Raw genomic sequence first — 24,612 nt, 5'->3', positions numbered from 1 at the left:
AGCCTAAGAGGGAGGCTTAAAAAAAATAAACAGTGATTTAGAGATATAAACTATTTATAAAATCAAGTAGTGAGAAGGCCAGAGAATAATTCAGAAGAGGAAGCATTATGATCGGGCACTACTGACAGTATTTCAGCCACCATGGTAATGTAGTTGTGAAAACAGTACGTGGCAGGATGTTAAAATTGCAAAGAACCCTCCAGAACCAGCAATAGTGCCGGAAGAGACACCCTAGCCCATAATCAGGTCTCTATGCCTCCCCTGACCCCAGCTCTCACTAGTCAAAGGAAGGAACAAAAGCAAGCAGGAGTGGAGGGGGCATGAGAACTTTAAGGTCACAGGATCAGGACCTGAGCCATGGGCTGACCACCACCAGGGCTAGATCGAGGCATAGCACAGAGGGATCTCATTTCCTGCCCTAAGAGCCAAGTGTGAGAAGGTGGTGAGAACAGCACTAGAGGGAAGGGGAGTCTCAGGACAAAAGGCCAGCTAGGCACACACAAGAGCTTTTACCCAGGTACTTAGAGACAGAGTGGAGGGACGCTCCAACTGCTCCTTACACAAGTCCTCTGATGACAGATCAGATTCCTGAGGTCTGGAAAGTGTTACATACCATTATTCTAAACAAGGCTACGAGATAGAGCAAGCAATTATAGGCCATTTAGCTTAACATCATTTACAGAAAAATATTAGGAAAAGTTTATGAGGGGCAGAGGGGACAACTCAACAAGCATAAGGTAATTTGATTGGGAACAGGCCACATGCTGTCACTGGAGAAAAGTTTTAGCTGGCTTGCTGGGCTTCTTTCTCAGTTCTATATATTAATCCATGTTTTCCCCCATCAATATCTATAGTCATTAGAAATAAATTAAGATGTCTAAATAAAACAAAACCAATCATACTCAAGGTCATGAAGACACAATGGGAGGAAAAATGAATGTTAAAGACTAATGATGTTGTGAGAGAATAAATGCTAATAAATAGCAAAGAGCAAGGTTTCAACCAATTTTTTCTTTTAAAGAAAAATACTTCAATTTTGGTACTTCTCATTTCCTAAAGTTCTCTGAGGAAAAAAAAAAAAAGGAAAAAGAAAAACAGATTTTAGCTTGTGTGAGACTGAAAACAAAGCAAAATAGTGTGTGTGCATGTGTGTGTGTGTGTGTGTGCACTGATACAGTTAAAATGTGGCACAAGAGGAGGGAGGGATACTAGATTAATCTCTCATTTTGGAATTTTTCAGCTTAAAAGTTTTCAAAGAAAAAAGACATCTTATGGTTCTGTATTAGGTTAATATCATTACTCATATTTCTCTGATATGTCTCTACCACAAAACAGATAACGACCATTAAGAACGAAAGCCAGAAAAGAACGGAATATATACACTTTATATAACATAACAGATGCACATGTACACATGAGTACACACATAAACACACACACAGAGAAAGAAAGAGAGAGAGAGAGAGAGACAGGGAGGGAGGGAGAGAGAGGGAGAGAGAGAGAGAGAGAGAGAGAGAGAGAGAAAGAGAAAGAGAAAGAGAGAGAGACTAAGTAATTGAAGCCTCCATGACCCTTGCTATATTCTTAGTTGTTTGATTGTGACAGTCTACTTTCCTCAGGTCTAGATTCTAGAGATTGACTGCATCTGTACATCTACTACATTTATTGGGGGCAAGTCAGTCTTGTTTACCATTGCATTATCAGGGTCTAGAAGTGTGGCATAAATTTAAGGGAATGAATAAATAGGAATGAATGTAGGCATGGGATTAGATATTTATTGTTTGTCAGATTCTATAAATGACTCCTTTCATCCTCAAATAATTCTTTGAAAGAAATTCTCTAATTAATCCTATTTTTAACAGTGAAGAAACAGAAGCATTGAGAAATTAACTTGCCTAAGGTTATACATACATCTTATAACTGACAGGTTCTAAATGGAGACACTCTGGCTTAAAGCCCACATTTAAATACACTATTACTTTTTCCCAGAAATAAACACACTGGGACTGTAGAGATGGTTCTGTGGTTAGGAATGCTTGTTACTCTTCCAAAAGATCTGGATTTGACTCCTAGCACCCACATGGTAGCTCATAACTGGGTGTAACTCCTGTTCCAGGGGACTCTTCCTTGCCTTCTGACTTTCATGGGCACCTTGTGGTATATGCACATTCAAACAAAACACCCAAATATAAAAAGTAAAATTAATAAAGACAGAAATGAGAGTATTATGTAATAAATCTGTATATTACTAAGCACATGTAAAGAAATTATACATAAGGCAATAAGGAATGTTTTATTCTATTTTGTTTTACATGTCTAGGGATGGAAAATGGGGTGTTGCACATATAGACAAGGGCTTTGCCACTGAGCTATGATCCAGCTTAAGGCAGGAGTCTCAAGTGTCACAGAGGTCAGGCTTCAATATTGCCATCACCCCAATCCTCTGGAACTCAGGGGCAATGGGAAGTGGACAGATTACTTTCTCAGGTAGCAAAACTCCTCAGCACCCAAAGGATCCATAAAGACTCATAGGTAGAGTAGAAAAGATATGGCTCCATTCAGCTCTAATCACCAATTGGAGCCCTTGATTCAGAAAAGAAACCTTTTATACCCTTCATGCTAATACAAAAGCAAGGTTTAAGGTTTTGTGGTATTGCAATCTGTGAGGAGAATCATTGGCATGTGTGGATATATCTGTGTCCTATATGGTTCATCAGAGGCCTCTTAGGTTAGTGTCTACCTTTGCTGAGGAAAGGGCCTTCTTAAGATCAGGCCACAGCTAATTTAGAAAAACAACAACATAAAACTCTATTTTCTGTTTGTCTTGTTTTAAGATATCACTGTTCTAATATATGATGTGTATGTATGCTATTACTTCTTATTTTAAAGTTTTTCTTTATTTCTTCTTTGATCATTCTGGAACCAATTCCATATAGTTTATGCTTATAAAAAATAGAATTTATTCTAGAATAGAATAGAATGTATTAAAACATTAGTTAATTATTTGGGAGTGTAGTAATTGAACCTTGAGCCTTATGAATACTAGACAAGAATTTATTACTGCACCACACCCCCAGCCCTAGGTTATGCTTTGGCTTTGAGTACCTGTATATGATGAAGATCTTGGGGGACAGATGACCAAAGCTGATGGAAACAAATTTTTACAAGTTTGCTAACAAGAAACCTAACAAGAAGCTTCTGGGACATGTAGGACAGATGGAACTCTGAGAAGAAAAGGACTATGTTTGGCTAGAAGAAGAAATGTTCTTCCTTTTCTTCTCAGAGTCTGCTCATTTCATATGTCTCTGCTGGGTCAAGCTGCCAGCCTCTGAGGGACCTAGTGCTTCTCAGGGCTCAAAGGAAATGACTTCTACGGCTGACAGGGCTCCCCATTTGGAAAAAAAAGCTTGTTTATAATGCAGTCACCTTTCAACTGGAAGAACACTGTCACCCTGGAGGCAACTCCACAGAGAGCCTGTCACTTCAGGTTGATCCAAGTTTCAGAAAACTTGCTCTGAGGAATGGGGTTAAAAGTTTAGTTTCACTATGCAAGGAAAGCATGCCCAACTGAATACTAAGGTGAGTGTGGTGAACGAAGCAAACACAGCCTGGAGGCTTACAAAGACAAAATATAGAGCAGGATCTATAATCTGGTAGTAATAGGAATCTGTGGGGAGAGCCAGCCAAGGGAAAGGGGGCAGTAAGCATGCATATGAAATCAGACACCACTCTATGTTCACACAATGCTGGTGTCAACAGAGTTGCAGAACAGGTATGATGATAGCATTTGAATGAACAAAGGATGGGATGGGAGGGATGCAATGGTGCACGGAAGGAGCTGGTGGGGATTCAAGAACAGTCTTGTTAGTTAGAGGGTCCTCTTCCTGTTCTACACCTTCTTTTGTTCTGGTCCTTATCAATGCTGCACTTTGCCTAAATTAGAATGACAGACAAGCCATTCTTAATGACTTGCTCTTAAAACTATTCGGTGTCAGAGAAAGAAGCATGCTTAAGCTGTTGTGAGAACACAAGCTTTTGTTGGCATGGTAAAGTTTTTACTCTGAGGTAACCATCTTTATTAGTGAGAAGAGAAATTTGTCCCTGTATATGACTTGTGAAGAGTTTCAGAGAATGAGGCCCCTGAAGCCCTTCCTCAGGACAAGGGAATAAGTGCAGAGTGCTAAAAGTCTAGAGGAAGTCCTTGCTGTGTCAGCAGCAGCATGGCTAGTATCTCCCTCCCCTGGGACAGGCACATCCTCTCAGGCACACCCACTCAACATTAGCTAAGAACAATCACTCTCTGTGTCAAAGCCTGGCCACGCCCTGTGGGGGGGACAATGCAGGACTGCACAGCCCTACCTCTCCCAAGCCACTGTTCGCTTCCTTTGTGTGGATTCTTCCTCTGTGTAAGAGGCAAACATTGATTATAGCCTTTTGGGGGGAACATGGGGACGTAGAATAACACATTTCAAAGGATGGCTAATGAGCATACATTTGACTTTCAATCTGTCTTCACTGCCCTTTCCCAGAGAAAACAGGTTCTAAAGGTGCTATTCCCCAGCCACTCACTGGACACATCCTGACCTTTTCTCTCTGAAAACACTCCTTCCCATTATCTTTAGCACTTAATTTTAAACACCTTTAGTTTTGTTATTATGGGTATGGATCATATCACAGCAGTGATATCAAATTAGAAAAGGAAGATGTTTCATACTAACAGCGTACGCTATTGACATTAACAATCTATTTATCTTTAAAAAAATTATTGCATATATGTGTTTGCACATTGTCTGGCACATGCCTGTGGATGGCAGAGGACAACTTTTGGTAGTTGGTTCTCTCTTTCCATCCTGTGGATCCTGGGGGATGAAATTCAAGTCATCAGTGTTGGCAGCAAGCACCTTTGCCCACTGGGCCATTTCTCTGGCTCCTAAATTATTTCTTAGTATGGAAATGTATGTATTTAGAAATTTTTCTGTCTACTAACCAGTCAGTCACTATTAAACAACCATCTTGTTCCACCTTTGTCTTTTTCCTCCTCCCCAAAGTCCCTATCCTCAAAGAAGTTAGAGTATGACAAAGGAAGGAAAACATGAAAACAAATGATTATAACAGGTCCTACAGCACTGGTTCTCAAACTGTGGGGTCATGACCCCTTTTGGGGTCAAATAACCCTTTCATAGGGGTCACCTAGGACCATTGTCAAACACACATTTTTACATTACAATTCATCACAGTAGCAATATTACAGTTATGAGGTAGCAACAAAAATGATTTTAGGATTGGGGGTCACTATAATGTGAGGAGCTTTACCAAAGAGTCACAGCTTTGAGAAGACTGAGAACCACTGTCCTAGAGTGTGCAAGGAAATTACAGAGACAAAAGAAATGTTAGTGGCAGTAGAATATTGGTTAGAAAAGGATCAGTGAATAGGATGTTATCTGAGCTGAGCCTTACAGGGTAGGGGAAAGACTTTCATGAGTGGTGTGCTCGTGACTACACATGAGCATGTTAGTCGGCATATGTGTGAGAGTATGCACACACAGTGAACAAGAGACAGGTGGCTGGTACAAACAGACTCTGGCCCTAGAAACCCTACAGGTCTAGGGATTGGTAAAGCAGACATCTTGTGGGCATTAGGGATGGTTCTGCAGACCAGACCAACGAGATGATATTTGCCCAAGCTATGCTCTCCATTTCTGAAATCAATAGTTTCCTGGGTGTGTTTTATTCTTGTTTTTCTTTATACAGCAATAGATTTTTGTGGTGAGAATGGTATCTCAAACTTAATTCTCTTTATTCTCGATTGGGAAGTGCCCTGTGGAGTATGCCAGAGAGGCGTATTAGAGAGCTTTGAAGGTTGGCAGCAGGCATTCCAGGAGGGAATTTTCCCAGTCAGCTGGCCAAATGTGGCCACACTTTGGGTGGTGAAGGAGTCCTTACCACTTCAGTCGGTCGGTAGTATTTCAGATCCACAGTCACGTGAACTTTGCCGGTCTCTTTACATCTGCCTACTTCATTTTCATTCTTTCCTTCCCACCTGCAAAGAAGACAAACAATCAATTCTTAATTGCTTAGTAGCATGTGGCCACACAGTGATGTTCAGGATGGCTTGCCTGTCTTCTCCCAGCAGGAGGGCATAAGCACATTAACAGGAGGGGCAGGCCCATCCTCGGCCTTGTTATTAGAGCAATTGTGGCTCTCAAAACTTTCTGTATTTGTTTGAAAGGAAGTTTAACCCCGCCCCCACCCTGCTTCCTTTTAAAGAATATCAAGATGAATTCAAAACTGAGACTTTAGACATAAATAGATTTGTGGGGGGAACTGAATAACTTTTAGGAATCTCAAAGATTCTTTTATACTTTAAAAGATTATTCTTTTCAGACATTATGAATTACTTGTCATTTATCCACCCTTTCCTATGTTAGGCACAGTTAGTATGAGTCCATGGCACCCTATTCAGTGATAAGTTCAATACCTTGCTGGCTCTATTGTTCATCCCTGCATTATGTCCTTGTGAAGGAGGCTTCACTTCCTCACCACAGATGATGAAGCCTCCCCAAAGCATATAACTAATTGCTCATTTCCTGTCCTCTACCATGATTTCCCCTGACTTGGCTGGGATGTTCCTAGACTGGAACTTGCCTCACTAAACATCTGCAGTTGACAACAGTAAGGACCCACTGTGACCCTCCAGGGGTCCACTGAGTGGGATGCATAATAGGCTCCTAGGCTTCAAGAGCTTCTCATGGGAAACTCTACTAATCTGCTTTATGTTCTCATTTTTCATTAAATGGAACAACTAGAGTTGGGCCTGGTGGTGCACATCTGTAATTTTAGCTGCTTTGGAGGCTGGGTCTTGAATCAGGAGGATCTTAAATTCAATGGCAATATAGTTACCTCTCCACCTCTGAAAAAAGAAGACAAGAGAAAGTTCTTGATTTACTGTTGACTTTGGGATTTATATAATCTAATATCCCAATAAAAGAATATACTATGTGGTTTAAGTTATTTTCACAAAAAATATTTTTTTAGCAAGGAAAGAAAAGAAATGAAAAAAAAATCTGACTAATGTTTAGCTTCAGAGTTTATCCTTAGAATGAATTTGCTTTATTAGCTGGGACTCAATACAGGACAATTTTAGATCACTCACAGAAAGGATCAAAGGGAAGAACAGAACATTCAATGGTTACTTGACTATGTCACAGATGCCTCTGAAAACAAACATTAAATACTGAAGAATGTTATATGTCAAAACAGGTTGAATACAGACTAGGCTCACAAATTTTATTTTTGATTAATTGTAAGAATATTTTGTTAAGTCACCTCTGCCAAGAGATAAACTTGGCAGAAGAGGGAAATTATTTGTCTCTTGAGGAAAATACTCAGTTTGCTGGTTAGTGAATTTCCCAGTGAAGTGGGCAGATATGAAAACCACCCAGTGACACAGAAAATAGTAATAGTATACTATGTTGAACTATATAAATTATATAAGCAGTCATTTCCCATGAATTTTATCTTGATCAACTAAAACAGGAACATTTGGTAATCTACTAATTAGGCTTAACTTTTTAATATTGGGTAGGCAGTCAGACAAGTAACACAAAGCAGATAATTTCAAAGCATCTTTTAGTTATATTTTTTTCTACATTTTCTACTGTAGAAAGAGATACAGTTCTAAGTGTCCTAGATACCTCTCAGACAGCATCACCAGCTGAGCCAAAGGATTAACAGAAATATTTTCTTTTCCTTTTGTAGCTAAGCATTTAATCCATGACAAGCAAACTGACTTACTATATACACACAGATTTCATACACTCTGCATACACACATACACACACACACACACACACACACACACACACACAAATACTCCCTGCCACATACCACACGCACAAAACACAAATACACACAACACACTAACTACATACATACACACACACACTTAAAAAGATCTCCCCACTGTCCCTTCCCCACATTTAAGCTCATAAATCCTCCAGACAGATTTCCATTTGGTCACTGAAAGAAATGAGGCCAGCCAGAAATCTTCAGCCTGCAAGACTGCAAACTTGTTTGTAAGGAGCCAGAGTGTAAACACTCTGAGCATTATAGCTTACATACACTGTGCTACATATCCTTCCTTTCTACCCTTCCTTCTTCCACATCATATTCCTAGACCCTGTTTCTTCCTGTTTCTTCCACATCACCATCTGTTCTCTCAAGCCACCCTTTGAATCTGTAAAACCTTTTCTCAAGGGCAGAAAAGGCAGCCAAGGACAGAGTTGTTCCTGTGATTCAGTGGATCTGGCCATGGCCATCTTTTACAGTCATGAAAGAAAACATTTTATCCTTTTTACATGTATTTACTTACTGTGTGTGCATGTATATCTGTGTGTGTGGAGAGGTGCATTACACTCTTGGGAAACTTTTGAGAGTTTGTTCTGTTTCCACCATGTGGATTCTAGGGATCAAACTCAGGTCATTAGGTTTGGAGGCAAGCTCCTTTCGCGGATGAGCCATCTTGCGGCCAGCATTTCATTCTTATTTATAGCTGACTGTTACAAACAAGAATTTAGGATTGACTCCTGTTTCTCATGGTTGGTTTGAAATCATAGCAAATAGTTGAGATTTGTAACAATAGCTAAAAGGGGAAAGGTCGAAGGCTTATTAAATGCAAAGGCAGACTTGGGGTTAATATGTCTTTAGCACAGTCCAAGTACCCAAGAAGCATTTCTTGTGGCTATCTGAGCACTGTCTTCTGAGCTTCCATCTTGTAAACTAGTGATTACAGTCAAATAGTCTTCTCTTCTATAATTGACTCAGCCATACTGAAGAATCAAATAGAACCATGAAATCCGTCACAGCAGAACAAGTTCAAAGAAACCACTTTCACCTGCACTAGATATTCATGAGGGCAGTGAGCCAAAGTTTCAGCCAAGGGCCAAAATCACTCAGTTACAATACAAGAAACAGTTGTGTTAACATGTGAAGGGTAACAGCTACCTCGTCATAACAAATGAAGCCGTAACTCAAAGCAGAACTTCAGTGTCAATGAAATGACCATATCTTGACAGAGACTAGAGGATTTAGCTAATTAACAGGAATTACTACTTACTAATTTAGATTGACAGCTCCTTAGGCACACATCCTGTATAATTCAATTTTAAAACTTAATTGTGGGAGAGTAACAGACTCACTCAAATGAAGAAGATGAGGTCCTATAAGTCCATTAAATGAATATTTTCTTCAGTGGTAAAGCCGCTGGCAAGGTACTCATTCTCCTGGAAACAAACCCTTACCACGTTCCTGTAAGTGGCCCTAGTGAAAATCATTGAGTCAGTCTCTCTCTCTCTCTCTCTCTCTCTCTCTCTCTCTCTCTCTCTCTCTCACACACACACACATACACACACAGATGAGACATGAAAATAGGAGGGACTAGACAGGAAGAGGAAGGGGGTCAGAGGAGTGTCAGAGGAACAAGAAAGGGTAATGGGGCTGAATATAATTTAAAAAGTATACAATCCTAGTATATAAAAATGTCACAATGAAACCCATTATTATATAAGTATGTATAATAGGTGCTAAAAACAAATATTAAAAAACTACTAACTTATAAGGCTGGGAATTTCTTGTGGTTCAGGGTACAGCACTTATATTTCATGTTCAAGGTCCTAGCTTTCATTCCCAGCACAATAAGAAAAGAAATCTAGTTAACCAAAAGTCCTATTGAGGTAACAAGAAATCAATTTCAGGACAACTGCACCTGATGACTTGAGAGGCAACACTTTTCTTAGTAACTGAAATGTCCCAGAAACTCAACATTTGTTCCCCAGACATAAAGGAGGTATCAGTACCTAGTTTAGGAAATGATACAGAGGGGGTCCTGGACGACTGGCCAGCATGTGAAGAAGGATGATAACATGCATACTTCACTTGGTTCTCAAGTTTCTTTCAAAATTAACAAGTTCAAAAGGGCTGAAAGAACAGGAAAGAGACTAGAAGACTCAAATTTTAGAAGCTAGAAGACAGCTCCTTAGGCATGAATGTTGAAGATTCAGCAGAAGCCACAGAAGGCCACCTGAGAATCAACCTTGTTTGCATTTGCAGAAACCCCAGCATGCTCAGGGAGTGCCAGCTAGCTCCCCATCTCCTCAGTCTTTCCCACTGGGCAATGGTCTCACCCAGTCTGGTAAAGAAGGTCCCTGAACTGAAGGTCACAGGTCCAGGAAATGGAAGGGTCTAGAAACTGAAAATGGAGGAAATTTAGTGAATAATGAGGACTGAGATTCTTGTCCACATTCCAGCAGGTGGCAGTCAGGTCTACTTCCTTCCAAAGAGTAGACTGAGAGGTGTCCATTGGGCATGAGAGACTTTAGATCTCAATGGCCATGTCAGGCCACCTTATAGTGACATACACAACCATAGGTAAGTTCCAACTATGTCTTCAAAGTTCCCATTTAGCTTATTGTGCCATATTTTTAAATGTAAAGGAAAACGAAGAATTACTAGACCAGGTAAGTGAGAAAAGCCACATATTTTGAGAAAGGCTGAACAACAAAACAAAACAAAAAACTGTGACAAAGTAAGCAAGCAAATAAACAAAAAACACTTGGAGGAAATAGAATAAGTAGAAAAGAATATAAAAAAACTAAACTAAACTAAACTAAACTAAACTAAACATTCACAAAGACTACCATCCATATACCTAGAGACATAGTGAAGCCAGCAAACATATAGTAAAAATCACTATATTTAAGAAAAGTGCAAACATTTCTTGAAACACAAGAAATTTTAAAACTTGAATAAGAAAACAAGGAACTCAAAAATTAAAGATTTTGAAGACAAAATTGAAGAACTCTCCTAGAAAATAGTACGAAATGTAAGGACATAAATTAAGAAAATTCAAGAGTGAGCAGGAGTCAGTATAATAAATTTCCAGTAAGATAGTACATAAGAAATGGAACATGGTGCATTATCGTAAGGAAAAAGGAAGTTAAGGAGGTTTCAAGACTGTTCAGGAGCTAGTATAATAGGATTTCTAGGACGAAAATACAGAAAAATAGAGCAAAGTGAATTATCTTAGACTAAATAAATTGATCAGAGCAAAAGCACATGCATTTGTAGACAGAGAGTTCCCACATCATAGGTGGGTACAGATTTCACCTAACATGGAATTCACATTTCTGAATGAAGAAACAAAGCTGGGAGTTAGACTGCTCCTAGAGGCTCAGCTTAACACTGCAAATACAAAGACACTGGAGGAGTGCTTTCAAAATTCTGAAATAAAATCATTTCTACTCTGGAAACAGGGAGTGTATGATGCTAATTTTATGACAGACTAGAGGATATTTTGAGATATACCCGGAGTTTTGAATAATGTTGTCACTAAATAGGGGTTCCAACTTAAGAGAAAAGCTGCGAGACTATTAGATGTGTGTGAAGACTATGGATATTGATCCTGTTTCTGATCCAGACTGAGTCAGACCATGTTTCTGTTTGAGGAAACAATGACAGAGAGGCTAACATGGGTGATCTGAAAACCCTGATAGGTAATTTATAAAGTCAGTATAATGTTTATGGTAAAGTTAGTGATAATTACATAGAAAATGAACTAAAAGGACAAAATATATCTAAGAGATGTAAACAAATTATATTTGTTCATAAAAGCAAAACTGGACAAATTTTTCTGAAGGTTTTAATTGTAAAAACAAATATTGAGCGATCAAAAATTAAACTATAATAATAGAGTAGTAAGAAAATGGAGGTTTGGGGCATATGTAGGAAGAGAGAACAACGCTCTCATGTTGGACAAGAAAAGCCAAAAGATAAATGCCTAGAAGGGAAAAACCAAGACCCACAATCACATCATTGAAAAGCAGAGGTATAAATGCCAAGATAACCATCTGATTTTGAGAAAGAAAAAAAAAGTAGAACAGAGTAAATAATCACATAAATCAAGACAACTTACCAGAGCAGAATATGACAAATTTCTAACACAAACTGCTGAGAGTTCCAAATAACGTAACATGGGGCTGGCTGGGAAGATGAAGATGAAGGGGAAGAGAATGATATGGATTGTGACAATTCTTGTAGAAAGAATAGAGATAAAGTTATATGCTTAAAACAAGAACAACAACAACAAACAGCTAACAGTTTGTAAGTTGAAGTAAGAAATGGAGTAAGAAAACTACAAATAATGAGCTTGGCAAGGCTTTGGGCTGATAGGCCAGCTCTTCCTGGCAGTTCTTTTCTGTGGCAGATGAAGACATATGGAAGACATATGGAATGATCTATGATGATCTTCATCCTGTCCTAGTCAGAACTTTTATCCAGGCATAGGCCTTCTGACTCCTCCTAGGTCTTCTGTCACTCTGCCTTTGACATGGGCAAGGCCTTAGGAGGCATCAATATACTGGCAGATACAGTACTTAAGGAAATACCTTGCAGGCCAGAGGCTGAGTTTGTAGGAGGCCTGGGGAGAAGCTGCCTGTAAAGATGCAGGCTGATTTGTACAGTGTGACCTCAGAGATCTAGTAGCGAGAGGCATTTTCTAGTTGGTGGTAAGCATTGTCCCATGTCAATGGCCAGATATGAAAAAGAATGAGAGACTAATAGAACAGTTGTTGGCACAGGATGTTGAAGTTTTGAAAGGAAGTAGAAAAGGGACTCTGGGCTGCCTACTGTCAAAGTAGAGGGCAAGGGGAGGAGGAGCAGTATGGGTTAGAGGAGTTCAGGCCCACTATCCTGGGGATGGTGTGGGGAGGGCAGAAGGAGAACTTGATTCCAGAGAGAAGAGAGGGGAGAGGTGGAACTCATGTACTCAAAAGACCAGACCTAACCATAGCCCTGCCCCTGATGTTAAAAGACAGGACTTGTCTACTTGGCCTTTTGTAGATTCCAGCATATCAGCAAAACACATTCTTTCTCATTGATGCTGCGATGGAGAACAGCCTTCCTTATTCCTTCTCTGAATTCTCCCATGACATTAATGACCATAATTTCTCATAGGGGGTTCTGGCAGCAGAAATCCAACTGTTTATGTTGTGATTAATGAACAATAATGACAAAATGTAAATTTTAAATCAACCTGAATATACAAGGTGCTTCATAACAGTTAACAATTATCCTGCTATTGTATTAGGTCCTTAAGAACGTTAACTGTTAAATCCTGGCAGCTGTTAGACATCTGCACTTGGTTAAATAGCACAAAGAAGTTCTGAGGGCTGATTGATGTTTAGGAGCCACAAGGGTTTGGGGTACTATAATATAACCAAGACAGCAAAGCTAGGGCTTGGGGTGGGACATCAACTTGGACTCAGGTGCCTTTCCTCCTGTGGCTGTCATGAGATGATGGGGCTGGTGCCCTATGAGAATGGTATTACATTTGTGTGTGAGTGTGTGTGTGTGTATGAATAGGCCATGCCCAACATTTTTAGTAAATATGCTCCATTCTTTCCTCATCCTCTATCAGTATGACTGAAACATTGCTACAGAGGGAAACTCTGCTTTCACATCACCTCTTCTTATGCTTTATTTCCAGGAAATACATCATACTGATTTATGTTAAAAAAAAAAAAGTGTGGGCACCCACAAAGCAAAGGGCAAAGGATGAAAAGAACAAGAGAGCAGGGATGATTCTTCTCCTCAGCTGAAACTTGCAGTCAGAGAATTTTGAGTGCTTTTGCACTGAATGTACAGGACTGCTGAACATACTCTGGCAGTTTGCTTTATTTATTTTCTTTTATTCGGTTGGAGTGTTACTACCCACACCAAAGGGTATATAGGTGTAATTATTATGCTTTACAAGAAGCAAAATGTCTACAGGGCTGGGAGGAATACTCTCACCATAGCACTGGCCTTTAGTGACTTCCATACATCTGTCTTCCTCTCGTCTCTACAAATCTGTGCCCCAGTCACTCTGTTAAGCCAGGTACTAGTCCTGGGATTTGTCTTTTGGGTGTTTAGAGTTTACTGCCACACAAATCCCTAAGTGAATGATGGCTGGAGACAGACAGGATACTGTTAAGGCCCAGAAGAGGCCTTAACCTGGCAGAGCTGCTGAGGTGAGGGTGTTGGCAAAGGAAAATGTCTGAGGTAAGAGTTGAGAGATGAGTGGGCAGTAGTTGGGGAAAGAGAGGGGATTGTAGGAGCTGGAAGCTTTTAATATGCCCATGTGGTCAAGCTGGTCCACCCAGCTTACCAGCTTGCCTGACAAACAGAGTTTACTGGCATATGCTGTGGTGCATTTCCCATGTGACCCACCCACCTAGGCTGCTTTCCCTCATCTCAACTACCATCCACATCTCCCATTTGGGTAAAAGCTGGATTCAGTCTATCCTTCTGCAGACATCTGTCTCATCTTGATCATGTTGCTCTGACTTCAGGATTGACATAGGTCATTTGCAAAAGGCCATATCAATATGTTCATATTTATAAATTATGTGTTTTTATTAACTGTCACCCAATCATTAAAGACAAAAAATATCTTCTGATTCTCTATGCTGAGCTTGTATTTATTAAAAAAAAAAAAAAAAAAAGGAGGAGGGCAAAGACATAGTCACTGAGCATCTACATGTGGTAGGTATGTGCTGGGAGTCAGGTATATAGCAGTTAATTCAGGACCTACTAGATTCTTGGTTAAAAGTCAGAATTGATCTGCCACCTACTGAACTGAACTGTATAGGGACTAGAATTAGAGTTGCCTATGAAGAGAATCTATCACATAAAGCTCAAACCAGACCTTAAATACAATGATCCAAAGACTGTATTGCCTTTTAATGGATTAAAACTCCAAGTAACTTAGAAGTTCTTAGAAATAAGCAACAATATGACTTAGACTCCACGGGGAGGAGATAGGACACCAGGGAAGAAGCAAAAGAGGAGAGAGGAAGGTGATAGGAAGATGGGAACTGCTTTAAATGACAGCTTGGAGGTTACATGAACATAGACCAGACACTTTTGGAGGCACAAGTCTCTACAAAGAATCTTCAGAATTCTCAGAACTAGCAGTTCTACATAGGGATAGTTTCTAGTACTAACAGCAGCTTTCTGAGTTGTGAGAATAGAAGGAACTGGATTTCCATCATGTAGGCCAACACTCAACTCAATTAGACAGTATAGGACAAAGATTTGGCAAGCTGCTGAAGTGGAATCTGGATGGCCTAAAAGGTACCTTTGAAGGGACCCAGGGAAATGCAGAGCCACAATGGCTGAAAGTATAACACTCACAGGCTCAGTAAACTTAAGGAATATCTCAGAGTAGCAACCTGGACATGGGGCACTAGACTTGCAACTGCAACTTGGCCTGCTTCCTTTATACATCCTCACACACTCCAAGGCCACTCTCTACAGGATAGTGTCTTGAAGTTCTGTCTACAAGGAACACTGTCTCACATATGCAAGCACACACAACAGAGATTCTTAACTTAGGAGGGTGTGAGAAATGGATTTCTTTTTTATTGTATAACGATTTTTTTTTCCTGTTGCTTTTTACTGGCAGTCTAAATTGAGCATGTCTTTATTCCCATCAGCAGATGTAGATTTCCACATACTACAGGATATCCTTACAATTTTTCTAAAACAAAAAGAAAACCAAACCGAACAAACAAACACCCCACGAAATTAACAACAGAAAACCAAGCAGGTATTTTACGTTTTTATCCTATCATCTCAGTTGCAGGAGGGAAGTGTTTCCTCCAATAGTAAACAGAGTTCCTATTATGCAACCCTCCTCCCAATACTCCTAAAAGAAGATGACAGGTGATCCCATAAAGTTCCCAATACACACATCTAACATGAAAATATAAGCATCATACATTTTACCAAGATATGCTGTAGTAACTCAAGCTCAAATTACTACCATGTTTTCTAATAGGTTCAAAGCAAAAATTACTCACAGAGTAATATGTATGTATTTCTAAGTGTATGGATAGTGGTATGGCTTGAATCATATACCTCCTCAAGCTTATGGTTCCAATGCATGCTTACCAGCTGAAAGCATTACTTTGGGAGGGTTAGGAAATTTAGGTAGGTTGGGTCTACATGGAGGATGTAGGTGGTAGGATCTGTGGTAGGTTATTATCCCTGGTCACGTCCTATTTTGTTCTCTGCTTTCAGGTTCACCATTAAGTTAACAGCTGTATTCTGTCACATTCTCCTGCTATTATAATGTTCTGCCCAAGTACATGGCCCAAATGGGCATGGTTGGAACCCTTTGAAAGTATGAACCTAAACAAATCCTTCCTTCTTTATTTCTGTCAGGTAATTTACTACTGCAATGAAATAAGTAAGTAATGCAATGCACATATTTGCAAAGCATTTTCAATGAACATTACCACATATATTTTCAAAACAGTAGAATAACCTGGAAGAGACAACAGATCTCAAAATAGTTAAATAAGAATGTTCCAGATACTGATTGTTGTGCCTGATAAGGAAGAGTCATGTAGGATTAGATTGCAGAAAGATTTGAGACTCTAAGGAAACTATAACCTTGAGAGGCACAGAAGGAAATTACTCTGAGGACAAAGGCTTTTCAGTTAATGGTAGCACTGCAGAAGCTAGAACCTTTGGCTATTATCCTGTGTCTGATCAAATCCTGCTGATTCTGTCTTTTGAGTCAATCCCATTCCTTTTTTCTTCATGCTTCAAGCTGAACCCAAATTCTTATTTCCCCTTCTTTTCAGTAGGGCAGCTTGCATGACTCTAGGGAGGTAGCATTAGGGCTTCCTACAAGCTCTCTACCATACCAGAGTGAATCATGCTAATCATGAACCTAGAGAAATAAAAGTAATGATGAGCAAAGCTGGAAGGATCTCTGGCCCAGGCTGGCTTTGGGAACACCCATTTGTGCTCAACTGAATATTTATAGAATGCCTACCATGGCAGCTGTTGTGAGCACTGAGGTTATGAGACACAGGCTGGTACTGTGCACCTCCTCCCACCTGCAGACCCAAGAGGGCAAGGAGGAGCTGAGCAACTTTGGAGAGATGTTGAGGTTTAGGAGACTTGCTTCTAGTAAGAGCACTTAAGATTAAGCTACTAAAGGAAAACTGCCCTTCAAAAGCCTTTAAGATCTTACTATATTTTACCAGAATTCCAGCTCTTGAAAGGTCTCAAAGCTAGTGTAGCTTCTTTGTTCTCTCATATTCAGCTGGGGCTCTATGTCTTAGAGGTGTGTAAGCCTAGCACTGATGCCTTGTCTGTCAGTAATATGGCTAAGTTTTCCACAAACTCAGATGCACTCTACAAGATTATAAAACAATATGTCAGGAAGGATGAAAATGCAAGTAAATTGGAATGTCTCTGTGGTGGCTGTAGATGTGCATGTGTGTGAGTATATGTGTATATCTGTGGGTATGTAATATATTATGTATGCGCATGTGTATATGTGTGCATATATATGTATGCATGTGTATATATATGTGTGTGCATGTATATATTTACATGTTTGTGTATGAGTGTGGGGTGTATATGTGTATATGTACTTGAGTGTGGTATATATGTATGTATATGTGTGAGCATGTATGTGCATATGTATGTAATGTGTATGTTTGAGTGCATGTGTGTGTATGTCTGTGTGTGTGGTGTAATGATAAGTATCTAACCTAGGGCTTTAAATTCTAGAAAAGCACTATACCTACCAGTGCTTAGCTATAGTCCACTAGGGATGCCACTTGAATTAGAAATTGTGCGGTTAGGTTCCAGCTCTTCTACTTTTAGTGGGAAGGACACTGAACCTCTTGCCTCATTTTATCCTCAAACAATTAGATCTAGAACTAACCTGTGTACACATATAGCTTTTGTCTACTCAACACCTTTCTTTAGAAACAGCACCCTGAGACTGCCAATGGTTCTGTTCCCTTCCCATCCTATCTATTGGCTCTCCATGGTGCTGTCCATCACAGACTTCCTTCCCTGACCACAGGACAAAGCCTGGGATCCAGCCTCACGCTTTGGCTATGGAGACTAGCCTACAGATAATCACAAGACACAACTGTCCTTTTCAGTCATCATTCAGTCATTAACAGCAGAGTCTATAGTAGAGCTTAAGCTTGGTTGGGTACTGATAGATACTATTAACCTTTACCTCTCTTTACCTCACCTTTGTGGTAGATCACTAGTAACACCCTGTTGTAGCTGGAAAAACAAAGACAGGGAGCAAAAATAGCTACCTGAGGAAGTCATCAATCTGGGATTCCATCCTAGTAAAGTGGCACTGAGCCTGGCCTGCAACCACAGTATTACAGCATATGTGTGCAGATAGGGATGAGTGCTTTTAAATGCAACTGATCAGACCATGAAATAAATTAAGTATTCTTTGGAGAAAGAAGTGCATATAGCAATTTCCCTAACCCTTCACACTCTAAGACTATTGAGGAAGCCTGCAGTCAGAGTGCATTGAACTCAGAATACTGTTTTGTCCTATACATACACACCTATGATAAGGTTTGTCAGGCCCAACAAGAGGTTGACAACTAATGAATGAAACAGAACACATATAATAGTATTATATAATAACACTGCCTACATTACCACTCTTGAGTTTTAGAGCCATTATTAAGCAAAAGAAGGAAGACTTGAGCATGGCAGTTAATCTGATAAGCAGTTGTGGCTACTATACAACTAGATGGCAAGGAGCAGAGACAGTACAGGTACTCTGAACAAAGTATACACTTGGCAAGATACACATTGAATAAGATTTCATAATGCTACTTACACTTCTGAATTGTCTATCTGTGGAAACATTCATTTAATATATCCAACTAGTTGACTGTCATTAAACAAAATTTATAAATTGACACTGCAGATATGGGGAAATGACTGTATTCCTAAAGTCCTATAAAAGCATGTTTCTCAAATTGTGCAAGACAGCCATCTAAGATTTCTCTAGCCTTAGTGTGTCTTCTTTATCTAGTTTTGTCTAGCTTTTTTTTTTTTTTTTTTTTTTTTTTAACTACTTCTAAGAAAGGCCCACTGCTCCTTTAAAAGCTCACAGCTATGGCTCACAGCAGGCTGGATTCAAACAGATGACATTGCCTCTGTTTTCCCTGAGATTGGTATGCTGATGTATGGGGCCCAGCAAGAGCCACAGGATAAAGACTGAAAAAACAAACACTGAAAAATAAGTTGTAGATAGTGTGGTTTTATTAGGTGGGTGGGAGAAATAAGTTTATATATTTTGGGCAAACTACAGGTTGAAAATCACTTTATCTGAAATGCCTGAGACTAGAACTTTAAGCACTTCTTTGGAGGGATTCTAGACTATTTACACACATATAAAGTAAGATATATACTAAAATAAGACTACAGTCTAAATTAAAAGTTCATTTATTTTTCACACACATCGTATGTGCATAGTGTTACAGAAATTTTATTATGTTATCTATGTGAAGTCAGATGACACTTTTCAAGAGTCATTTTTCCTTCTATCATGGGAGTTCTCAGGAACTGAAATCAGGTAGTCAGGCTTGGCCACAGGCCTTACCTGTTAAGTCATCTCAGTAGACAATGTGATGGTAATTTTAAACTGTGTTTTTAGGATAGCTGTGTTCAATGTGACTCCTCATGTGAGGTCAAATGTGAGATTTTTCTCCTGCTTGAAGTACGTATGTTGGGAAAATGTGTTTCTAGACTCTCAAATCCATTGATAAGACAGAATACTTGAAACAGATAAGGTGATAAAGCTTTGGATTTTACCAAAGAGTTATAAACAATTAAAGTCAATGTTTACTATACCATTAAAAGTTGTTATATTTTATTCTATCATCTGAAGCACCAGAAAATGGTGGTTGGCAATGGTTTCAGAAGAGCTCAGCGCCAGGAATTTCTATCAGATTCTAGTGACACTGACTATGCTACATTTACTAGGGTTTCTCTGCAGAGAAGAAGCAGTATTGGCAAGGCTCATCCTAGGAGGATGGTAAGTAGTCATATGAATTACAGGAGGGAGGTCAGTTCCCAGTAGATACTGTTGCTTGTGTAGGATCTTAATGTAAATCTGAAGAATATGCTTGGGAGGAAAGTGTATATATTGCATATGAAAGATGCTGGGTCAGCCCTATATCCATAGCTAAAATGTAAAAATTAAAAAATCAACATAAAAATCAAGCTTACAAGATTTTGGGTAAAACAAAGTTAAACAGTTCTTTGACTTCTGAATATGTTTTGGTAGCTCTCCCTTGAGTGGACTGCCACACAGTATTTTCTAAATGAACTAGACCTTAGAATATCATCCTAGTTGGGAAAGACAACATGATGTCAAGAGATAAGACCTGAGCCTCATGTCTGAAGGACAGAAGATCAGTAATGACTGTGTTCAGGTGTCATTTCCAAGGAAGAAGCGAAGATGTCCTGTGTTTTCCAGGAAAATGGCTTCACTGAAGATACATTTGTGAGCCTGTCCTCAATTTTAAAAAATGTGTTTGAGATTACTTTTTACTATAAAAGCATTCAACTTAATTATAGCATTTTGGAAACAGAGAAATCGATGGTTGTAGAGGGTGGGGGAGGTTTGGAGAGATGGCACTTGATGCTCTTACAGAAGATGGAGGTTTGGTACCCAGCACCCATATGGTGGTTTCAACCACCTGCAACTCCAGTTCCAGGGGATCCAACATCCTCTTCTGATCTCTGTAGTACTGTGCACACATGTGCAGATATACACAAGCAGGCAAAACACCATACACATAAAATAAAATAAATCAAAGAAAAACTTTCAAAGAAGAAAAGTATAGGGCAGAAAGCTAAAAAGCTACTCATAATGCTACCACATAGAGACCATCCACAAAGCCTGGCATGTTTTCTTGTGGTTTATCACGTGCACACCTGCAGAGTATTCAAATCATATCTAGAGCTGTGTCCTGCTTACTTTTTCAATTAAATGTCACCATAACCATGTTTTATTGTATTTGTGTTCCCATGGCACTATTTTCCATAGTTACATAATAAATTGAGTTACACATTTCTGTGATATTGTCTTAGATATTCCTCACTTTCTATTTGTACAAAATCAATTAGAGTGAGGTATAATCCACAAGCTGAAAATGTGTAACAGATGTGCAGTCTGGTGAATTCTGAAACACTCATGTACTCCTATAACCACCACCACAATCAAGATCAACATTCCTACCATCCAGAAGATTCCCAGTCACTCATGCCAGACTTAGATATGTGTTTCTTATGTTGTAATTTGGTGTGAGAGATGGCTATTTACTCAGAAGTCATTTTTGGATAAACATTGATCGGCTTTCTGGCATATCAATTCATTCTTCTTAAAACAGTATTTAAATCACACCATACTAGTTAAACCATACAGCATGTGCTTCCTTATGTCTTATTATTTCATTTAGGCATAATTAAAATTTTAATGATTGATATTATTATACATTTCAATAATTTACATCTTTTTTTCACTGAGTAGTGCTACATTTGATTAGATATTGGTGGAGATGATGTATCATTAGAAATAACACAGCTATGCATATTCGTAAGTTACAAAATATATGTTTTCAATCCAATAAAAGTCACGAATTGCTGGTGGCATAGCAAATATTCATTATATATTAAAAGAAAGCAAAACCACTTTTCAAAGTGATTGTACACTATAATTGATTTCACTATTCTTATATCTTAATTAATATTTAGCATAGTTATAGATGGGTTTTATATTCTGTCCATTCTAGCAGGAGAATGTTGGAATCAGTTTATAGTTTCCATGTACTTTGCTCAAATACCCAATTACACTGATCATCTTTTTCTTGCATAGGTATTTGGTCATATTTTTAGTACTTTGTCTTTTTTTTTTTTTTTTTTTTTTAGACAGGTCTTGAGTTTGTTCTTTTGCCTCAGCCTTCTCAATATATATATATGATATATATGATATATCATAATATATATCCACTCCCTTTTCTTTCAGGCCATGGCCTCAAGTTTTTATTTTGTTATAGGTCACATTCAAAGAACAGAGGTTTTTAAGTTGTATCACTGATTTTTATAAAACTACCATTTTCTCTTTCAGTCCTGGTCTCACACAAGTCTGGCATGTACTGCTACTGACCTAACATCACCAACCACCATTTAAAAATGGCTCATGCCTTTACTGGCATAGGAAATCTTCACCTTTATCCCATATTGACCTATATGGTCAACAAAAACATACACACAACATAAATGCCATAAAAGTGATTAATTAAACCATAAAAATGTAAATTATTTGCTATTTGGAAAGGTGCCATAAAAAATTGGAGTAGTAACCCACAGATTAGGATACTATACATATCAAACATAAGAACTCATTAACCCAAACTGAAGAGAAGGCTCAGTGGTTAAGATCCATGTTCAGCTCTTTTAAAGGACCTGAGTCTGGTTCCCAGCACCCATATCTAGAAGCTCACAAGTGCCTGTAGTTCCAGGTCCAGGAGATCCAATGGCCTTCACTGGACTCTGAGTACATCTGCAGTCATAGGCATAACTCATACACATACACATAATTAAAAAAATAAAAACTTTTAAAAATTCACAAATTTAGTAACAAAACCACTTAAAAATGCACCAAAATAATGGACCTTGGTTGTTTTTTTTTTTTTTTAACTATATGTTCATCTTAACATTGTTGTTCTTAACATTCAGATCTATGATCCATTTTTTTATGGTATGAAATGTCTGCTGAGTTCTACCTCCTCCCGCTATTATTACAGTGTTGAGAACCATCTGTTGAAAAGACAATCTACTTCCAACTAAATCATGTTGACATCTTTGTAGGAATTGGGTTGGCCACATAAACACTAATCAACTTTATGTAATTTTTATTGTATTCTGTTGGTCTGTAAGTGTAGCTTCATGACACCACCACACAGTTCAAGTTTTAAAGGAATCTTAAAATGCAGCAGTAAGTATTCTGCAGTTTTGGTCTTTTCTAAAACAATTCTGGATCCTCTGCATTTCCATATAAAATGTATAGGTGCCTCCCATCCCCTCTTCTTTCATCTGAAGATCTTGCTGCTGTGTAACAGGCTGGCCTCACATTTACAACCCTCTTGTGTCAGCTTCCTTAGTGGCAGCAATACAGATGTGATTTACCAAGCCAGACTCAACTTGCTAATTTTTATTAAAAAAAAAAAAAAAAACACCACATGGCTTTGACTGGATTACATGGAATCTATTGATTGATTTGAAGACAGCAAACATCAACATTGAGTTCTTCAAGCCAAAAATATGATGTATTTCTGTAGCTGGGTCTTTTGGCTGTGTTATGGGTTCTTTTTTCCCCCCACCCTTTCCCCACCATTTCAATGCCCCTAACACTAGATAGGAGAGAAAAAGTGATAGAAAGTGTGACATTATTGTTAGACTACTCCTTGGTGATTAGGGTCACTGAGTTCCTTGGGGCAAGTTTGATCTTCCCTGTCATGATATCTAAATTTTCCTTCTTCTTTGCCAATGGCTACTTAGCAAACCACAACCAGTACCAACCAACCAACAACCCACTCTGCCTCTTGGGGCCCTAGCATTTATATACCCTCTGAAAGTCCTCAGAATTTTGAAAGTGACACAACCACAGAAACTGTCTGCAGCTGGCAAAAATCACACCCCTATTAGAGCATGAAGCAAATCTGAAGCAGTTTCATATCTCAAATTTGGGATTAAAATGATAACATATTCTTACAATATTTCTGTGTTTTTTAAAGAAGCCAAAATGTCACTGTATATTTCTCATTATTCAGGGTTTTGACAAAGTCTTCTAAAATTTGAAGACACAGTATTTCATGTGTTGTTAAATTCACCACTGAAAGTGTCATGTTTTCTGATTTTTTTGAGTGGCATTTTTATTTCAATTGCAATTGTCTGTTGTTTTTATATTTAAGTATAATTGACTTTTATATATGTACTTTGAATCTTGCAAGTGTGGTAAATAACATACACAAGACCTTTGGCTTGATTTTTAGCACACCTCTGTAACTCTAGGACTCTTGAGGGAGATGCTGGAGGAATTGAAGTTCAAGGTTATCCTCCATTTCTTATAGAGCTAGAGACTTGTCTAGGCTACATACCTGTCTCACAGGAAAACAAAGCAATACAGCCAACAAAAGAGTAAGCCTTTGTTTTTAGCATGTCTTTCCCTTGTTTTGATATAGTATACTGATCTTTCCTTATATTTACTCTGCTTGGGATTTACTATGAGTCTCAGACCTACACTTTCATCCAGTCAGGAGGAAAACGATTCTTACTTAATTTTTTCTGTGCATACCCCATGCGCCCGTGACTTCAGTGACACCCTATCCCATTTCTTGGTAACTGTACCACACGAAACTTCTTTTCCCTGTTAACTATTCTTTCCCTTCTATGCTTCTTTTGGGTCATTTCTATTACTGTGTCTACACATTCTCTGTGTTCTTTGCAGTATATAATTTGCTCAATGTCAATAATTTTTATTATAGATGCTTAGTGTTTTATCTCTAAAAGTTTCACTTATTTTTAAATATATGTTCTCTCTAAGGTGTGTATGTCTTTCTAAAAATAAACAGTTTTAACATGTGTTTTAATGTCTTTGTGTGTGTACATCCTCTTCATCAGTTCTTAGTCTGTTTTTATTGTTTGCAATTCTGGCTGTGA

General features: G+C 38.7%; 1 protein-coding gene across 1 annotated transcript in view; it reads right to left on the bottom strand.

Annotated features, from left to right (window-relative positions):
* Gmds (GDP-mannose 4,6-dehydratase) overlaps positions 1-24,612 on the bottom strand; it is a 514,073-nt gene that overhangs the window by 88,293 nt on the left and 401,168 nt on the right. The window contains exon 9 of the mRNA XM_034509632.2: positions 5,944-6,040. Within this exon, the coding sequence (XP_034365523.1) occupies positions 5,944-6,040 (97 nt within the window). The remainder of the gene's footprint in view (positions 1-5,943; positions 6,041-24,612) is intronic.

The sequence above is a fragment of the Arvicanthis niloticus genome, chromosome 8 (assembly GCF_011762505.2).
Source record: "Arvicanthis niloticus isolate mArvNil1 chromosome 8, mArvNil1.pat.X, whole genome shotgun sequence".
Classification (NCBI taxonomy): Eukaryota; Metazoa; Chordata; class Mammalia; order Rodentia; family Muridae; genus Arvicanthis; species Arvicanthis niloticus.
Note: the sequence above shows the minus strand (reverse complement) of the source record. Positions and strands in the feature narration are given on the sequence as shown.